The sequence below is a fragment of the Rhineura floridana genome, chromosome 7 (genome assembly GCF_030035675.1).
Source record: "Rhineura floridana isolate rRhiFlo1 chromosome 7, rRhiFlo1.hap2, whole genome shotgun sequence".
In the NCBI taxonomy this organism is placed as follows: Eukaryota; Metazoa; Chordata; class Lepidosauria; order Squamata; family Rhineuridae; genus Rhineura; species Rhineura floridana.
Window position 1 is genome coordinate 142,517,319 of NC_084486.1, and position 14,195 is coordinate 142,531,513.

The 14,195-nt window shown below is 40.1% G+C and overlaps 1 protein-coding gene across 2 annotated transcripts in view; it reads right to left on the minus strand.

Annotated features, from left to right (window-relative positions):
• Positions 1-615: 615 nt before the first annotated feature.
• MCCC1 (methylcrotonyl-CoA carboxylase subunit 1) overlaps positions 616-14,195 on the minus strand; it is a 32,179-nt gene continuing 18,599 nt past the window's right edge. Inside the window, exons 13-20 of one of the 2 annotated variants that reach the window (XM_061637406.1) lie at positions 12,961-13,177; positions 12,595-12,681; positions 8,742-8,791; positions 7,543-7,680; positions 6,547-6,654; positions 4,870-4,941; positions 3,119-3,250; positions 616-2,984 (exon numbers count right to left, since the gene is read on the minus strand). In XM_061637406.1, coding sequence (XP_061493390.1) covers positions 3,131-3,250; positions 4,870-4,941; positions 6,547-6,654; positions 7,543-7,680; positions 8,742-8,791; positions 12,595-12,681; positions 12,961-13,177 — 792 coding nt within the window. In that variant the 3' untranslated portion in view covers positions 616-2,984; positions 3,119-3,130. Of the gene's footprint in view, positions 2,985-3,013; positions 3,251-4,869; positions 4,942-6,546; positions 6,655-7,542; positions 7,681-8,741; positions 8,792-12,594; positions 12,682-12,960; positions 13,178-14,195 lie in introns of those variants that run through there. The other variant, XM_061637407.1, reaches the window with a different exon arrangement.

Here is a 14,195-nt window from a genome sequence, read left to right on the forward strand (position 1 = left end):
TTGTTAAAGCAAAAAAAAAAAAAACCCACCTTTCTCACCTCTTCTAGAATGGCAAACACTGATGTCTCATATCTGCAAAACTTGGCTCTAGTAAATATATTCATAGTATGGTGAGTGGGTAGCATATACAGGGCCTGATCCAGAGGAGATTTATATGCAAAAGATGACCTCCATACATGTATTAGGAGCCACAAACATAAATCAGATGTGCATCCAAATGTGGAAATCATCTTACTACTCTGTGTTATAGTGTGTATCTAATTGTGTGCGCATCAAAATGTGCATCTGACTGAAAATAGTGCGGTTAGGAGACTCCAGTGTGGTGTTAGTGGTTAGAGTGTTGGTCTGGAAGACCCCTGTTCAAATCCCCAGTCAGATGCAAAGCACAGTGGGTGCCATTGGGCCAGTCACCTCTCAGCCTAACCTATACCACAGGGTTGTTTGTGAGGATGACATAGGAAGGGGAGAACCATGTATGCTACCTTGAGCTCCTTGCAGGAAAGCTGGAGTATAAATTTAATAAATAAATATCTCCAAATTTGGGTGCATAGTCAATTTATTTATTTATTAAATTTATTAGTTGCCCATCTGGCTGGCTGTCCAGCCACTCTGGGCGACGTACAAAATAAAAACATACAAATACATTAAAACACTAAAAATCTCAACAACAATAATAAAACCTAACCCACCCCAAAAGCCTGCCTGAAGAGCCAGGTCTTCAAAGCCCGGCGGAACCTCATCATAGAGGGGCATGGTGGAGATCATTTGGGAGGGAATTCCACAAAGTGGGGGCCACAATTGAAAAAGCCCTCTCCCTAGGTCTCACCAGTCTAGATGTTTTAACTGGTGGGATAGAGAGAAGGCCTTTTGAGGCTGATCTTGTTGAGCGGCATCCCTGATGATGTTGGAGGCGCTCCTTCAGATAGACTGGGCCGAAACCGTACATGGTTTTAAAGGTCAGAACCAGCACCTTGAATTGGGCCCGAAAACCAGTAACCAGTGCAACTCCTTCAGCACTGGAGTGATGTGATCTCGCCGGTGGCTGCCTTTAATCAGGAGAGCCGCCGCATTCTGTACCAGTTGCAGCTTCCAGACCGTTTTCAAGGGTAACCCCACATATAGCGCATTACAGTAGTCTAGGCGAGAGGAGACCAGGGCATGTACCACAGATGGAAGCAGATGGTTGGGAAGGTAGGGGCACAACCTCCGTATCAGATGGAGTTGATACAGTGCTGCCCGGCTCACAGCCGAGACCTGAGCCTCCATGGACAGCTGGAAGTCAAGAATGACCCCCAGGCTGCACACCTGGTCTTTCAGGGGCAATTGTACCCCACTGAGCACCAGGTCAACATCCTCCAACCTTCCCTTGTCTCCCACAAACAGTACCTCGGTTTTGTCAGGGTTCAGCTTATTCCTTCCCATCCAGCTGCTCACCAACTCCAGGCACTTGGACAGGGTTTCTACAGCCAACCTCGGTGAAGATTTGAATGATAGAGCTGCATGTCATCCGCATACTGGTGACACTGCAGCCCAAATCTCCTGATGATAGCCCCCAGCGGCTTTATATAGTTGTTGAACAGCATTGGGGAGAGGATGGAGGCCTGTGGCACCCCACAAGTGAGAGGCCAAGGATCCGAAACCTCATCCCCCAATCCCACTCTCTGGTACCTACCAGAGAGGAAGGAACGGAACCACTGCAATACAGTGCCCCCTATGCCTAACCTCTTCAGGCGGTCCAGAAGGATACTGTGGTCAACGGTATCAAAAGCCTTTGAGAGATCCAGGACAAGGAAGGTGCATTGGCCCCTATCCAACGCCCTCCTCATATCATCCGCCAAGGCGACCAAGGCAATTTGTGCTTGCAGGTCCTGACACGTGGGTGGAAGTTTGCTTCTGCTCATGGACCTTCTTTGGATAAGGATGAAAGTGTAAACTGAGATGTGAAGACATATTGGAGAGAGTTGGATTTCAGTGTTACTATCTTATTACAGAATGTTAATGTACTGTATAATATGGGACTTTCTCACTTAGAAATGTTCATGATGAATTGGCAACGGAGATTCCAGATCTAATTAGCTCAGGAATAAGCAGCCTACAACTTGCAATTTCGACCAATGGCTTACTTCAAAATAACTGAGGTAATTCATTCTCAGAACCTAGTCCTTTGAGACAATTATTTATCATCACATCCATGCAGGGAACAGGATTTTGTGGTTTTTTAGGTATTTTTTGCTAAGGTAGGTACATTATCATCATTAATCATTTCAATAGAATTTTGTCCATTTATGCCGCCCCAAGAGTCTGCTTTGTTCACTTCCTGTTTCTGCTATGCAAAGTTTCACAGCCCCTCCACATCCGCAACACCTATCCTGTGTGCCAATAGGGAATTGGGAGTGCAACTTGTCCAGAAGAGATGGCTGAGTGGCAATATGACCACATATTGCTGTTCTTTTGATTCCAAGGCCATCTCTGGCCCAGTTCTGACATCTATATTCATCACTCACTGATTATAGCATCCAGTGATGACTTGCACATGCAAATGAGCCATCACGAATCCTTTACAACAGACAGAACTGTCATATCATCCATTCTCAACTGAAGATAGTTTTTCCTTTCAGCCAAGATGTCTGTGCAATCAGTCCAACTGTTTTTTTTGTAAATGGCCACTGTTAAATGTGTAATTACCACTGTCCGTACTTCTCTGCATTTTCTTCTGACCTCACTTGTTTAACAATTCTGCCCCTAACTATGTATATGTGTGCCTGCAACTCAGGATAACACTTCATGAACTGGACTTATAATCTATTATCGTGTTATGGTATCGTAAATTTGTATGTCTTTAAGGTGCCACAAGACTCTTGTTTCTGTATCTGCTGCTGAGTAACCAAGCGATGAGAAAGGTTGTCCGTGCATATGTGAGCCAGCCCTTCAGGATGATTTCTTTTATTCTAGCGTAGCAAGTCCCAGAAACTGCAGACACTTGTCTAAAGTTGTGAAGAAAAATTCAAGGACAGAGGAATGAAAGCATTTTATTAGTAACAGTCACATTAATACAATATAAAGATGTTTCTTAAGAAATAAAAAAAGAATCAAGGAAGAATCAAAAGGCATCACCTACATTCATTGGGGATTATTTTGATTCAGAGTCTTCTTCCACTAACTCAACTAGTGGAGCATGTCTGTTGGCCTGTGATCCTTCCTGGTAATGAACCTTCTTTATTATTCCTGCCTTTGGAGCCCGTATGGTATGCTGCATAGAAAGTAGTATATATTAACTAAACAATCATCATTTTTCTATTTACATAGTGCAAACAGTGTACAAATAAGAGCTATACATCAGGAAACGTTTAACATATGTAGAATATCTATAAATTAATTCAGAATTCCTTTGCTGACACCCATACCCTAAACCAGAGATTTACAGTTCAAACTAAAGCATGCAGATTTAGTGAAGAGAATATTTATTTTTATAGATTTATTTATTTGTTTTATTTATATCCTGCCCTTCCTCCCAGTAGGAGCCCAGAGTCTCTAAACTATCCAAGTTCAGCAATGCACACAGTGATTGGGGAAAGCAATTAATGAGGCCCTGATACCCCCTCACACCCAGCCCTAACTGAAGAGGACTGTTCCTGGCATCCTGAAGATCACAGATGAAAGATTGTTTTAAAATATGTTACGCTGTGTTTTGTTATATTTTAATTGTGTTTTAGAATGTTTTTAATTGTAATGTTTTAAATTTTTAAAATTTGAATGTTTTAGTATGCTTTTTCTTCTTTTTGTTAAATTGTTTTATGTTTGCAACCTTGGGCTCCTTCAGGAGGAAGGAAGGGATATAAATTCAATAAATGACAACAACAACTGATGGGAGGTGCTGCCAAATTTCACTGCAGGCCTCTCTTTCACCGTTACAGATAAGAACAGATAGGTTAATGTTTTTAAGTAATATTATCACAGCAACAATTACCAGCAGGATGATATGGGGCAGAGTGGGACATTCTCTGTGAGAATGCTGATTATCTATTACGCTGTGGAGAAGAGGATCTCTGGTGCATCCTCACATCAGCCAATCAGGTGATGATATCATCTGATGGGGAGGAAGTGGTGCCCAGACTCAATTAAGTTTCTCCCCTCCTTCCCAACAGACCAGTGCCATGATAATATTGCCCCAAGGCACTTGAGTACTTAGATCAATGCCATTTTTTAGAAACTGAGTGAGTCATACAAAACTATCAAATGCATTAAAAGTTTGCACAGTTTATAACGCACTGGGGAAAAATGGCAGCATAAAGCTAGACTACTACAATTTCTAACACAGCACTACTTCATTTACACAGCGCCTGACAACAGTGCAATGTGCAAGGTGTAATTCAGTGTTTATTAATAAGGCAAACTGAGCCAGTTTGAAGTTGTTATTAAAGAACACAGCAAGGCCTAAACACAGTAATAAATTTATACTCTGCAAAGGTTTATGCTAATGACCAGGGGCATTATAAAGAAAAAAATGCAGTGACTTTTTCAGATAAATTATTTGCCTCTTAGAATATGAACAGTGTAACCCTCTGATAGAAAAAAATGCTTAAACAGCAGTGGGGGAATATAATTGCTCTAGATTATAAACAATCATCTTGTATGCAAACACAATGGAAGATTTGCTCTTGGGAAACATTAGGACAGTCTGATACAGATAGAAATCACCTATGCCAATAAAAACAGTATAATCCTTAAACATCTACTCATTTAACATATTATTTTCACAATATTTAAGACACGCTTTTATAAAATGTGCTAATAAACTAGACCCAAATCTCTCTGGGAGCAACTATGCTTTTGTCTTCTGTACAACTAAAATGTTATAATGGTACTCACCTCCATTTTCATAGCTATCATAACCATCAGTGGGTCCCCAACCTGGACTTTATCTCCAGCTTTCACAAACACCTAAGAAATTGAAAGGCAAGTGAGAACTCAAGCTAGGGTGTTACATTCCTACTGTACAAACACAGAGTTTCTCTCCAGGCTTACAGATAGCAAGGGGGGGGGGGAGAAAGGCAGGGAAGAGGACAAAAGATTGCTTGTACGAAGCTGAAGAATTGAAACATTTTCTAAGTTTACCCTTGGAGCCGGTTTCTCCAGCAGGATAACTTTTTAAAGTTGTACCTACAAAGACACCTAAAAATATAATTTGCATATACTAACATTATCACTGTGGGTGTTATATAGGCATATCGTCCAGGGAGAGATGATTGGCCGTGGCTCCTTGCTAAACGTACATTCAGTTGCAAGCACACATTTGCAACCACATCATCAAAAATCTCTCTGCTTTTTTTTGGTTGTTCATTTATTATTTGTACTTAACAGCCTGCCCTTCATTGAATGGTCCCAGGGCAGGCTGCAAAATTATCACAACTAAAACAAGTACAAATTGTGTTAAAATCATAAAATAAAGCCACAAAACAAACCAGTAATAAAATTAAAAGAGCAGCACAGAACAGCAATGCAGCAGGTGGGAAAACACCCACACAACCAAAGCCCTGGGTAAAGAGGTGTGTCTGGACACATCATCAAAAAGACATACATACAGTGATGGTGCAAGATGCACCTCAGTGGAGAGGTCATTCAACATCATAGGGTGCCCTCACAGAGAAGATCTCTCAGTAAATACTATCAATATGTTAAAAGCTGAACACAAGACAAAGCCAGTTTGTATCATCAGGATAATCAATTGATGAGGCTTGTCTGGACTGTACCAGCTCAAGCTGCTGAGGATTAGAGGATTTTATGTTTGAATACTGCCTCATTTGGGTGGAGGGAACCTTTCTCCACACAGAAAATGTGCATATTAGGGACAAGCCTAACCTTACTGGCATTCTCAATGTCCTTGTTCATGGAATTTTAAGCATTGGGTAGGATTCAAATAAAGGTGCAACTTGAAATGGTACATCTCCTAAACTCTTTAGCAAAGGATTCTGATGACTACGTAAACTGGCTGGAAGATAGATACTGGGGACTGACAGTTGTGAAGAGAAACAGATTAGAATCAGATGGCAATGAAGAAGCAGGTCAAGTAAGGAGTTCTTTTCAAATGAGTTCTGGGAAACCTCAAAGTTCCTTGAGGAACCTAATCAGCCTCAGTGAGAAGAGTCACGGAAGACTGTTAGGTGTGTTCCTGGCCATATTTTCAGTTCACACAGAGGAGCAATGAAATCCAAAAGGTCTGCTTAGTGCCCTGCAGAACTGACAACATTCTCCAGAATTTCCAGCAATGTGTCAAGATTCTTCAGCAGATGAAGACAGTTTAGAAGCCAGTGCTCTAAGCAGTGGCTAGAGGCAAACTAAGTTAAAATCTACTAAAGGCAATCACATCTACAGTAAGGAAGGGACAGATGGTAAGTAACCAGAAGTAAATGCCATGTGTGAACAGTCGCTGTAAATGGTCCTTGATGCATCACCTATGACAAAGGTTCCCAAACTACAGTTCATGCCACCAACATCGTTCAGGTGGTCCACAGCATATCACTCCCACTCCCTGATTCCCAGAATTACCTTTTCTATTGTCCCCGTCATAGGGGCCACAGCCCCACCCTGATCCCCAGTTGAACTCACTCCAGATAAGTATTTTGGCACGGGAAGACCAATCCGCTCACTACCTTCCTAGAGAAAACAAGATGAACCAAGAGCAGATGAACCCAACAATACTTTTGCAACTGGTACAAACCTAGATTTTCCACATCTTGAAATGACAGGTGCTAGTAGGATGGACATTAAATACTTGCTTTAGTGATAAGGTTTTTATGTGTCATTTATTAAGAGAACCATTTTAATTCCCTAATCACTTTTTACTGGAAAAACAACTGATCTCCAACAGCCTTCTGAAAACACCACCAGAATATTCCTTTTTGTAAATAAAGTTGTCAATATAATACAGAAAAACACCAAGGTAATTTGTTACATTACTATACATTTATTTCCCAAGCCTATTTAGACTTGACTTACTTCTAAGCTGTGGCAACAAGAACAAAAATAAAGTGATGTATAAAAATGATGTCAGTCTAAGCCAACACATATTTTGGAAATGATACAAAGCATGAATAGGGGTGGGCTGGACTAAAAATTTGGCAATTCTTCACGAATACATTCCAAATATTATACCTGATTCACAAAATCTTATATAGACATCTAATCACTTAGGTTAGGATATCCTTTTAAATCTGTGCCCCTCTCCCCATCCTCAGGATTTCAAGGGCAAGGGCAAGGGTAAGGGTGTGCATGTGGGTGTCATTAACTTCTATCAGCCAATTTATTCACTGAATAGTTCAGTACTGACTAATCAGCCATAGTCACTAATTAAAGCTATAAATTTTCAAGGATTGCAAGAAGCTTATGAGCTGCTTACAAAAAATCAGAGTCATGTATTCAGTTCTTACACTCAAAAATGTAAATATATCTGTCCAAATCTATAACTGTTTGCTTCTTTTTTTTTACCACTCATTTCCCTGGCTGGGAATTTACGATTCAGATAAATGACATAGAAATTATTACCTGCGAGAAGAGATAAATAGCGTTGTCCAAAATCACCACCTTGGATTTACTAACAACTCCATTCACTGAACTTCTTATGTACTCTGAATCACCATCATTTGAAAGGTCTCCAGAAACATGGAAACACTGATCCTGTATCTGAAATAGTGTTATAGTTTTTTAACTCCCTGGTCTGCATAACACTTTTGAGGAAATAAGCATGGGACAAGGATGGAGCATGGTGCCTTCCAAGAGTGGATGAGAGGAGAAAACTGTAAGGATCACCAAAAAGAAAAAAAAGGGAAGGCACACATAGACATAGTATACGAGGATGTATACTTTCAATACACACATGCATATACAACACACACACACACACACTTTTGTCAGAATGCAAAGCACTTGTACTTCTCAAATAGCAGTATCCACAGCCACCCCGGCAAACTACTTTTGAAGCACAGATAAATTTCAAAAAACAACGTATCACATAAGCAAGACAAAATGCTGTTCAAAAGACTTTAAAAAAACAACACTGGCCACCCTCAAGTCCAGTCAATGAAATGTAAACACATATACAAGCATCCCCATCTGCTCATTGTACAAATCTTTCAAATACTCTTTAGAAGGCGAACTGACACACTGGTGTCTTATCTCTCTGAGAGCAGATGTGGGCCTTTTTATGAGCCTTAGTGCTCAATGAAGAAAAGGATTTTCTCTTCTCTACATCCGCCATCTGATTCCAGCATGTCACTCCCTGACATAAACTTACTCGCTCATTTTTTTTTATTTGGACCAGAGAGCTTAAAAAGGCTGTTAGGAAGGCAGGCTGAAATGAAGCACAGAAAAAACCTTGAATAACTCTCTTTTTTTGAGCAGCAGAAAAGCAGCACAGAGCAAAGAACAGCTGCTTCTCTTGTGCCCCACCTCCTGCAAGCTATTTGAGAAGCCATTTCGGTCACTAAGCCTGGCAAGACCCCACCCCAACAAAAGAATCCATTCCAGTGCTTCTGTAGCCATCGGGATGAAATCCGCAGGAAAAATCTTCGGACCCAAGCCCATCTTGTGTCCCTTAGAAACTCTAGCCTTAGTTGACTCAGTCCACAGAGGTGGGATTGGGCCAAATAAATAAAGGCTCTGAAGGATTTACAAGGAGCAATAAAGAAAAAGCCTGGGGTTGCTGACCCCCTAAGTAACTCAATTTATATAATGAAGACATTTACCTGCATGTCGTATGATCCATCACGATTGTAGGTTACAGTCATATTCACTTCTGTTAAAAAATAATAATTTAAATTACTCCTAAGTATTAAAAGCCTAAGATAAGCATGCAGTGAAAGGCAACCCATATTCAACAGAGTTGTGCCTCTTAAATCGATTCCCTCTCTTCTATTTATTTTTAAGATTTGTATGCTGCTTAATTGTTAAAACCTCTAAGCAGTTTCACCTCCACTGTCTGACTCTTGTCATTCTTTCGGTTCTGCACAAGTGAATGCTGCTTGTACCCTTAGTCATCATCTACCACAACAATCTTTGTACCTTCTGTCATACTATGTCAGCTACAACCAATCCTGCACAGCAACAGCCTTGCCAAAGTGGTCCATATAACTGATAACCTTACAATTAGACTACTGTGGTACAGATCATGAACTGATCGTATCGAAAATCAGAGTAAAGCTAAAGAAGAAGAACAAAGCACTCATGATGCCAAAATACAATTTAAATAACATCCCAGAAGAATATAAAGATCAAATAAGGAACAGGTTTGAGGCTTTAAACTTAGTTGACAGAGAACCAGAACTATGGACTAAAGTCAGGGACATTATCAGGGAAGAATGCAAAAAGACAATACTTCTTGTTAAAAAGAGAGAAAGACCTCAATGGATGACTGAAGAAACTCTTAAAATGGTTGAAGAGAGAAGGAAAGCAAAAGCAAAAGGAGATAGAAACACGGTCAGAACCCTAAATGCAACTATACAACGACTAGTACGTAGGGACAATGAAAACTATTACATAGTTATTGTATAGAAATAGAAAAGGACAACAAAATGGGAAGAACAAGAGCACTATTCCAAAAGATTAGAGAAATGAAAGGAAAATTTAAACCACGAGTAGGGATGTTGAATAATCAACAGGGGAACACACTGACTGACCGAGATGAAATAAAAGGAAGATGGAAGCAATACACTGAAGAACTCTATAAAAGAGATGACAGGATGACAGATTCATTCACGGAGGAACCATATGATGAAGAACCAGAAATTTTAGAATGTGAGGTGAAAGCTGCTCTTAAAATTCTTGGAAGAAACAAATCACCAGGAATAGATGGCATACCAATAGAGTTGCTACAAGCTACTGAGACTGAATCTGTCCAAATTTTGACAAACATTTGTCAAGAAATATGGAAAACTAAACAATGGCCCACAGACTGCAAGCGTTCAATATATATCCCACTTCGAAAGAATGGGGATCCCAGAGAATGCAGTAATTACCGAACTATTGCCTTAATTACCAAACTATTGCCTTAATATCCCATGCAAGTAAAGTAATGCTCAAGATTCTACAACAAAGGCTCTTACCATATATGGAGCGAGAAATGCCAGACGTCCAAGCTGGATTTGGAAAGGGAAGAGGCACCAGATATCATATCGCAAACATACGTTGGATAATGGAATGGAGCAAGGAATTTCAGAAGAAAATCACCCTGTGCTTTATAGACTACAGCAAAGCCTTTGACTGTGTAGATCATGAAAAACTATGGAATGCTTTAAAAGAAATGGGGGTGCCACAGCATCCGATTGTCCTGATGCGCAACCTATACTCTGGACAAGAGGCTACTGTAAGGACAGAATATGGAGAAACCAATTGGTTTCCCATCGGAAAGGGTATGAGACAGGGGTGTATTTTATCACCCTATTTGTTTAATCTGTACGCAGAACATATCATACGGAAAGCAGGATTGGACCAAGATGAAGGAGGTGTGAAAACTGGAGGGAGAAACATCAATAATTTATGCAGACGATACCATACTCTTAGCAGAAGCCAGTAATGATTTGAAACGAATGCTGATGAAAGTTAAAGAGGAAAGCACAAAAGCAGGACTACAGCTGAACGTCAAAAAGACTAAAGTAATGACAACAGAAGATTTATGTAGCTTTAAAGTTGACAATAAGAACATTGAACTTGTCAAGGATTATCAATACCTCGGCACAGTCATTAATACCTCGGCACAGTCATTAACCAAAATGGAGGCAATAGTCAAGAAATCAGAAGAAGGCTAGGACTGGGTAGGGCAGCTGTGAGAGCACTAGAAAAGGTCCTCAAATGCAAAGACGTATCGCTGAACACTAAAGTCAGGATCATTCAGACCATAGTATTTCCAATCTCTATGTATGAATGTGAAAGTTGGACAGTGAAAAAGGCGGATAAGAGAAAAATCCACTCATTTGAAATATGGTGTTAGAGGAGAGCTTTGCGCATACCATGGACTGTAAAAAAGACAAAAAATTGGGTGTTAGGACAAATTAAACCAGAACTGTCACTAGAAGCTAAAATGATGAAACTGAGGTTATCATACTTTGGACACATCATGAGAAGACATGATTTACTAGAAAAGACAATAATGCTTGGAAATACAGAAGGGAATAGAAAAAGTGCAAGACCAAACAAAAGATGGATTGATTCCATAAAGGAGGCCACAGACCTGAACTTACAAGATCTGAACAGGGTGGTTCATGACAGATGCTCTTGGAGGTCGCTGATTCATAGGGTCGCCATAAGTCGTAATCGACTTGAAGGCACATAACAACAACAACAACAATGCACTGTATGCTGGGCTACCCTTGCACCTGGTTCAGAAGCTGCAGCTAGTGCAAAAGGCAACTGCTAGAATGCTCAGTGGGACACACAACTTTACACATATTAGACCAGTGTTGAAAGATATGCACTGGCTTCCCATTAGGTACCAAGCCACGTTCGAGGGTTTTTTGTGACCATTTAAAGCCCTAAACAACCTGAGGAACAGGATACCTAGCAGACTTTTTATCCCTAGTAAGGGCCAAGCTGATATTTAAGATCTTCTGAGAAGACTGTGCTGGTTGTTACATGGCCAGCAGATTGTGACTTGGTGACACAGCAGAAGCAGGGCCTTCTCAGTGATAGCATCCATCACGCCTGGGTAATTCATGAGGTTGAGACAGTAATAACCTTTAAGCGCCTTTAAAAACTTGTATGTTTACCCAAATTTCCTTATTGTTTTGTCTGTACAGAGCTTAGTTTTATTTGTGGTATATAGTTTGATTTTTATTTTATTTACTATTTTAGGAAAGTTTATTGAATGTTATATAGTTATTGTTTTTATGTAAACTGCTTAGAGATTTTTATTTTTTTGAATAGCTGTAAGGAAAGGCGTGCAATTCAGATGTGCATTGACCTCCTTTGCACACTTCTGCTGGGATTACAGAGTTATTTTTGCACATGAAAGAAGAGCTTTCTTTTTCCACAAACTGCAGAAAATGGAAGGTGAAACTTGAGTAGAGTTGCTATGAATTAAATATATGTCTGTGTTTCCATGGGAAATAGCTTTGTGTGTATATATATGACTGTGTGTCTGTCTTTGTTATGTGTTCAGGGTATATGACTCTATGTGGACCTGGCTCCACTCTATATTGGAATGCAGCACCCCCTTCAACAACTTTCTACCAGAATAGGGCAGCCCTCAGAACAAAAAAGGTTCCCTACCTTTGCTGAAAGCCCTCAATACTATACCTAGGGCATCTAATCCTACATAAACATGCAGTTGTAGCAAAGCTTGCTTCTCTAAGTGTTGAAAATGTTGAACAGCATTAACAAAACAGGCCTTTGTAAAAATGACCAGGAAAGATGAGACAAGCTTTGATAAAAGTCAAGGGGGAAAAAGACATGCTTGCAATTAAGTATGATCTATACAAATTGTTCCGAAGTATATAAAAAATGCCATTTTGCATTATTGTATGTCTCTTTGTCCTCCTCAGCTATCCACAGAGCAGAATAAAATCTGTCACACAAATTCCCTTTATTCACAGTTAAGTCACTTACTATTTTCACCATCTAAAAGAGCCAGGTTTCTAATGTAGGGTATATTTATTCTTCTGCCACTGCTGGATGCAAATGGAGAGAACTTATCTAGAATATAAAAAAATGTTTTTTAAAAAGAGAAAGAGAAGATTAAGGAGATTCAGTTAATGCTCTGCTGAAATGAATGGGACAGCTTTTTCAAGCAGAGAACTCTGTATGTGCAGCAGAGCCCCAGTGCCTATAAGCAATCATGGGATCAGGAAAATTATTGTATGAATGTGTACAAAATAGGTACACACATATGTACACACACACATACATACAGGGCACATTCTGCCTGTAACAGAAGTAAAATATTTTAAAAGGCAAAAGATGATTCAACCTTACCTCCTGACTGAATTTTAAAAGTCTCAGTCATCATTTTCTCTCTCAGTACGAGTCCTAGAGCTGCCTGACATAAAGCCATTTCAGATATTGCCGTTTTAGGTGGAAACAGGTCATCATAGTGTTGAAGGATAAAATTGGTGTGAACATTTCCAGCCTCAAACTCTGGGTGGCCTGAGAGATCCAGTAAGAAATCAACATTGGTGCTTAGTCCTACAATCTGTTGACAGAGGGGAACAATTAAAAAAAAACCACTACAAGATGAAGACAAATAACTGGCCACAGACCTTCAGTCATATGTTCAAATAGATTTAGGCAAGACTTTTAACAATACAATTCATGACTGTACTATATTGAAAACATGAAGCTAAGTATATTTTATTTGTCTTGGAAATCTCACATGGGTTGGGATTTTGAAGAAGCACTGATATAACATCATGGCAATGAAGCACAGCAAGGTGACCCCTTACATGGGCAGAAAGCTTTCCGAAAGGGCAGGAATGGAGTGAGCACAAGGCTTTTTCCCCCTACTTGGCGCTTGCCTGAGCTCCTGGATGATCTGCATGGGCAATGGGATACGAGAATTGGGGAGTGTCAACAATTCTTGGATGTGTCCACTAGCCACTGGGCCTGAACTGAATCATACCTAAATTTTGAATTATGTGAAATAATACTTTGGAATTGCAGAGTTGTCATTCTGAGCTCAATTCCATAGTAAGTTCATAATGGAAAAGCGGATACAAAGCATCCTTGAATCTTAGGGGCAAAACACACATCCAGGCAGGCCTCCCATCTTAATATAATACACTGATTAAAATGGCTGTCAGCATACAGGAGCACACATTACACAACTGGCCCAAATACTTAAAATTTATACAATAGCATTCGTTTATTGGGTGAATTCTGATACAGTATCAAACCACAGTTTAGTGTTTGGCACAGCCCTCCTCCCTTCACACACACAGTTTACTATCTTCCTATCCCAGTTTCCTGTCTCCTCAGACAAGCAAAGTAAGTATGTGTTTGCCTGAAAACCAGGATCACAAACTAGGATTGGATATGCAAGCAATATCTGCATGCAAGTGTTGGGAAGCAGGAAGGAGAGTACAAGCCCAAAGACAGGAATGGGAAACTTGCAGCCCTCCAGATTCCAACTTCCATCAGCTCCTGCCAGCAGGGCCAATAGTCAGGGATGATGGGTGCTACAGTCCAACAACATCTAGAAGGCCACAGGTTCC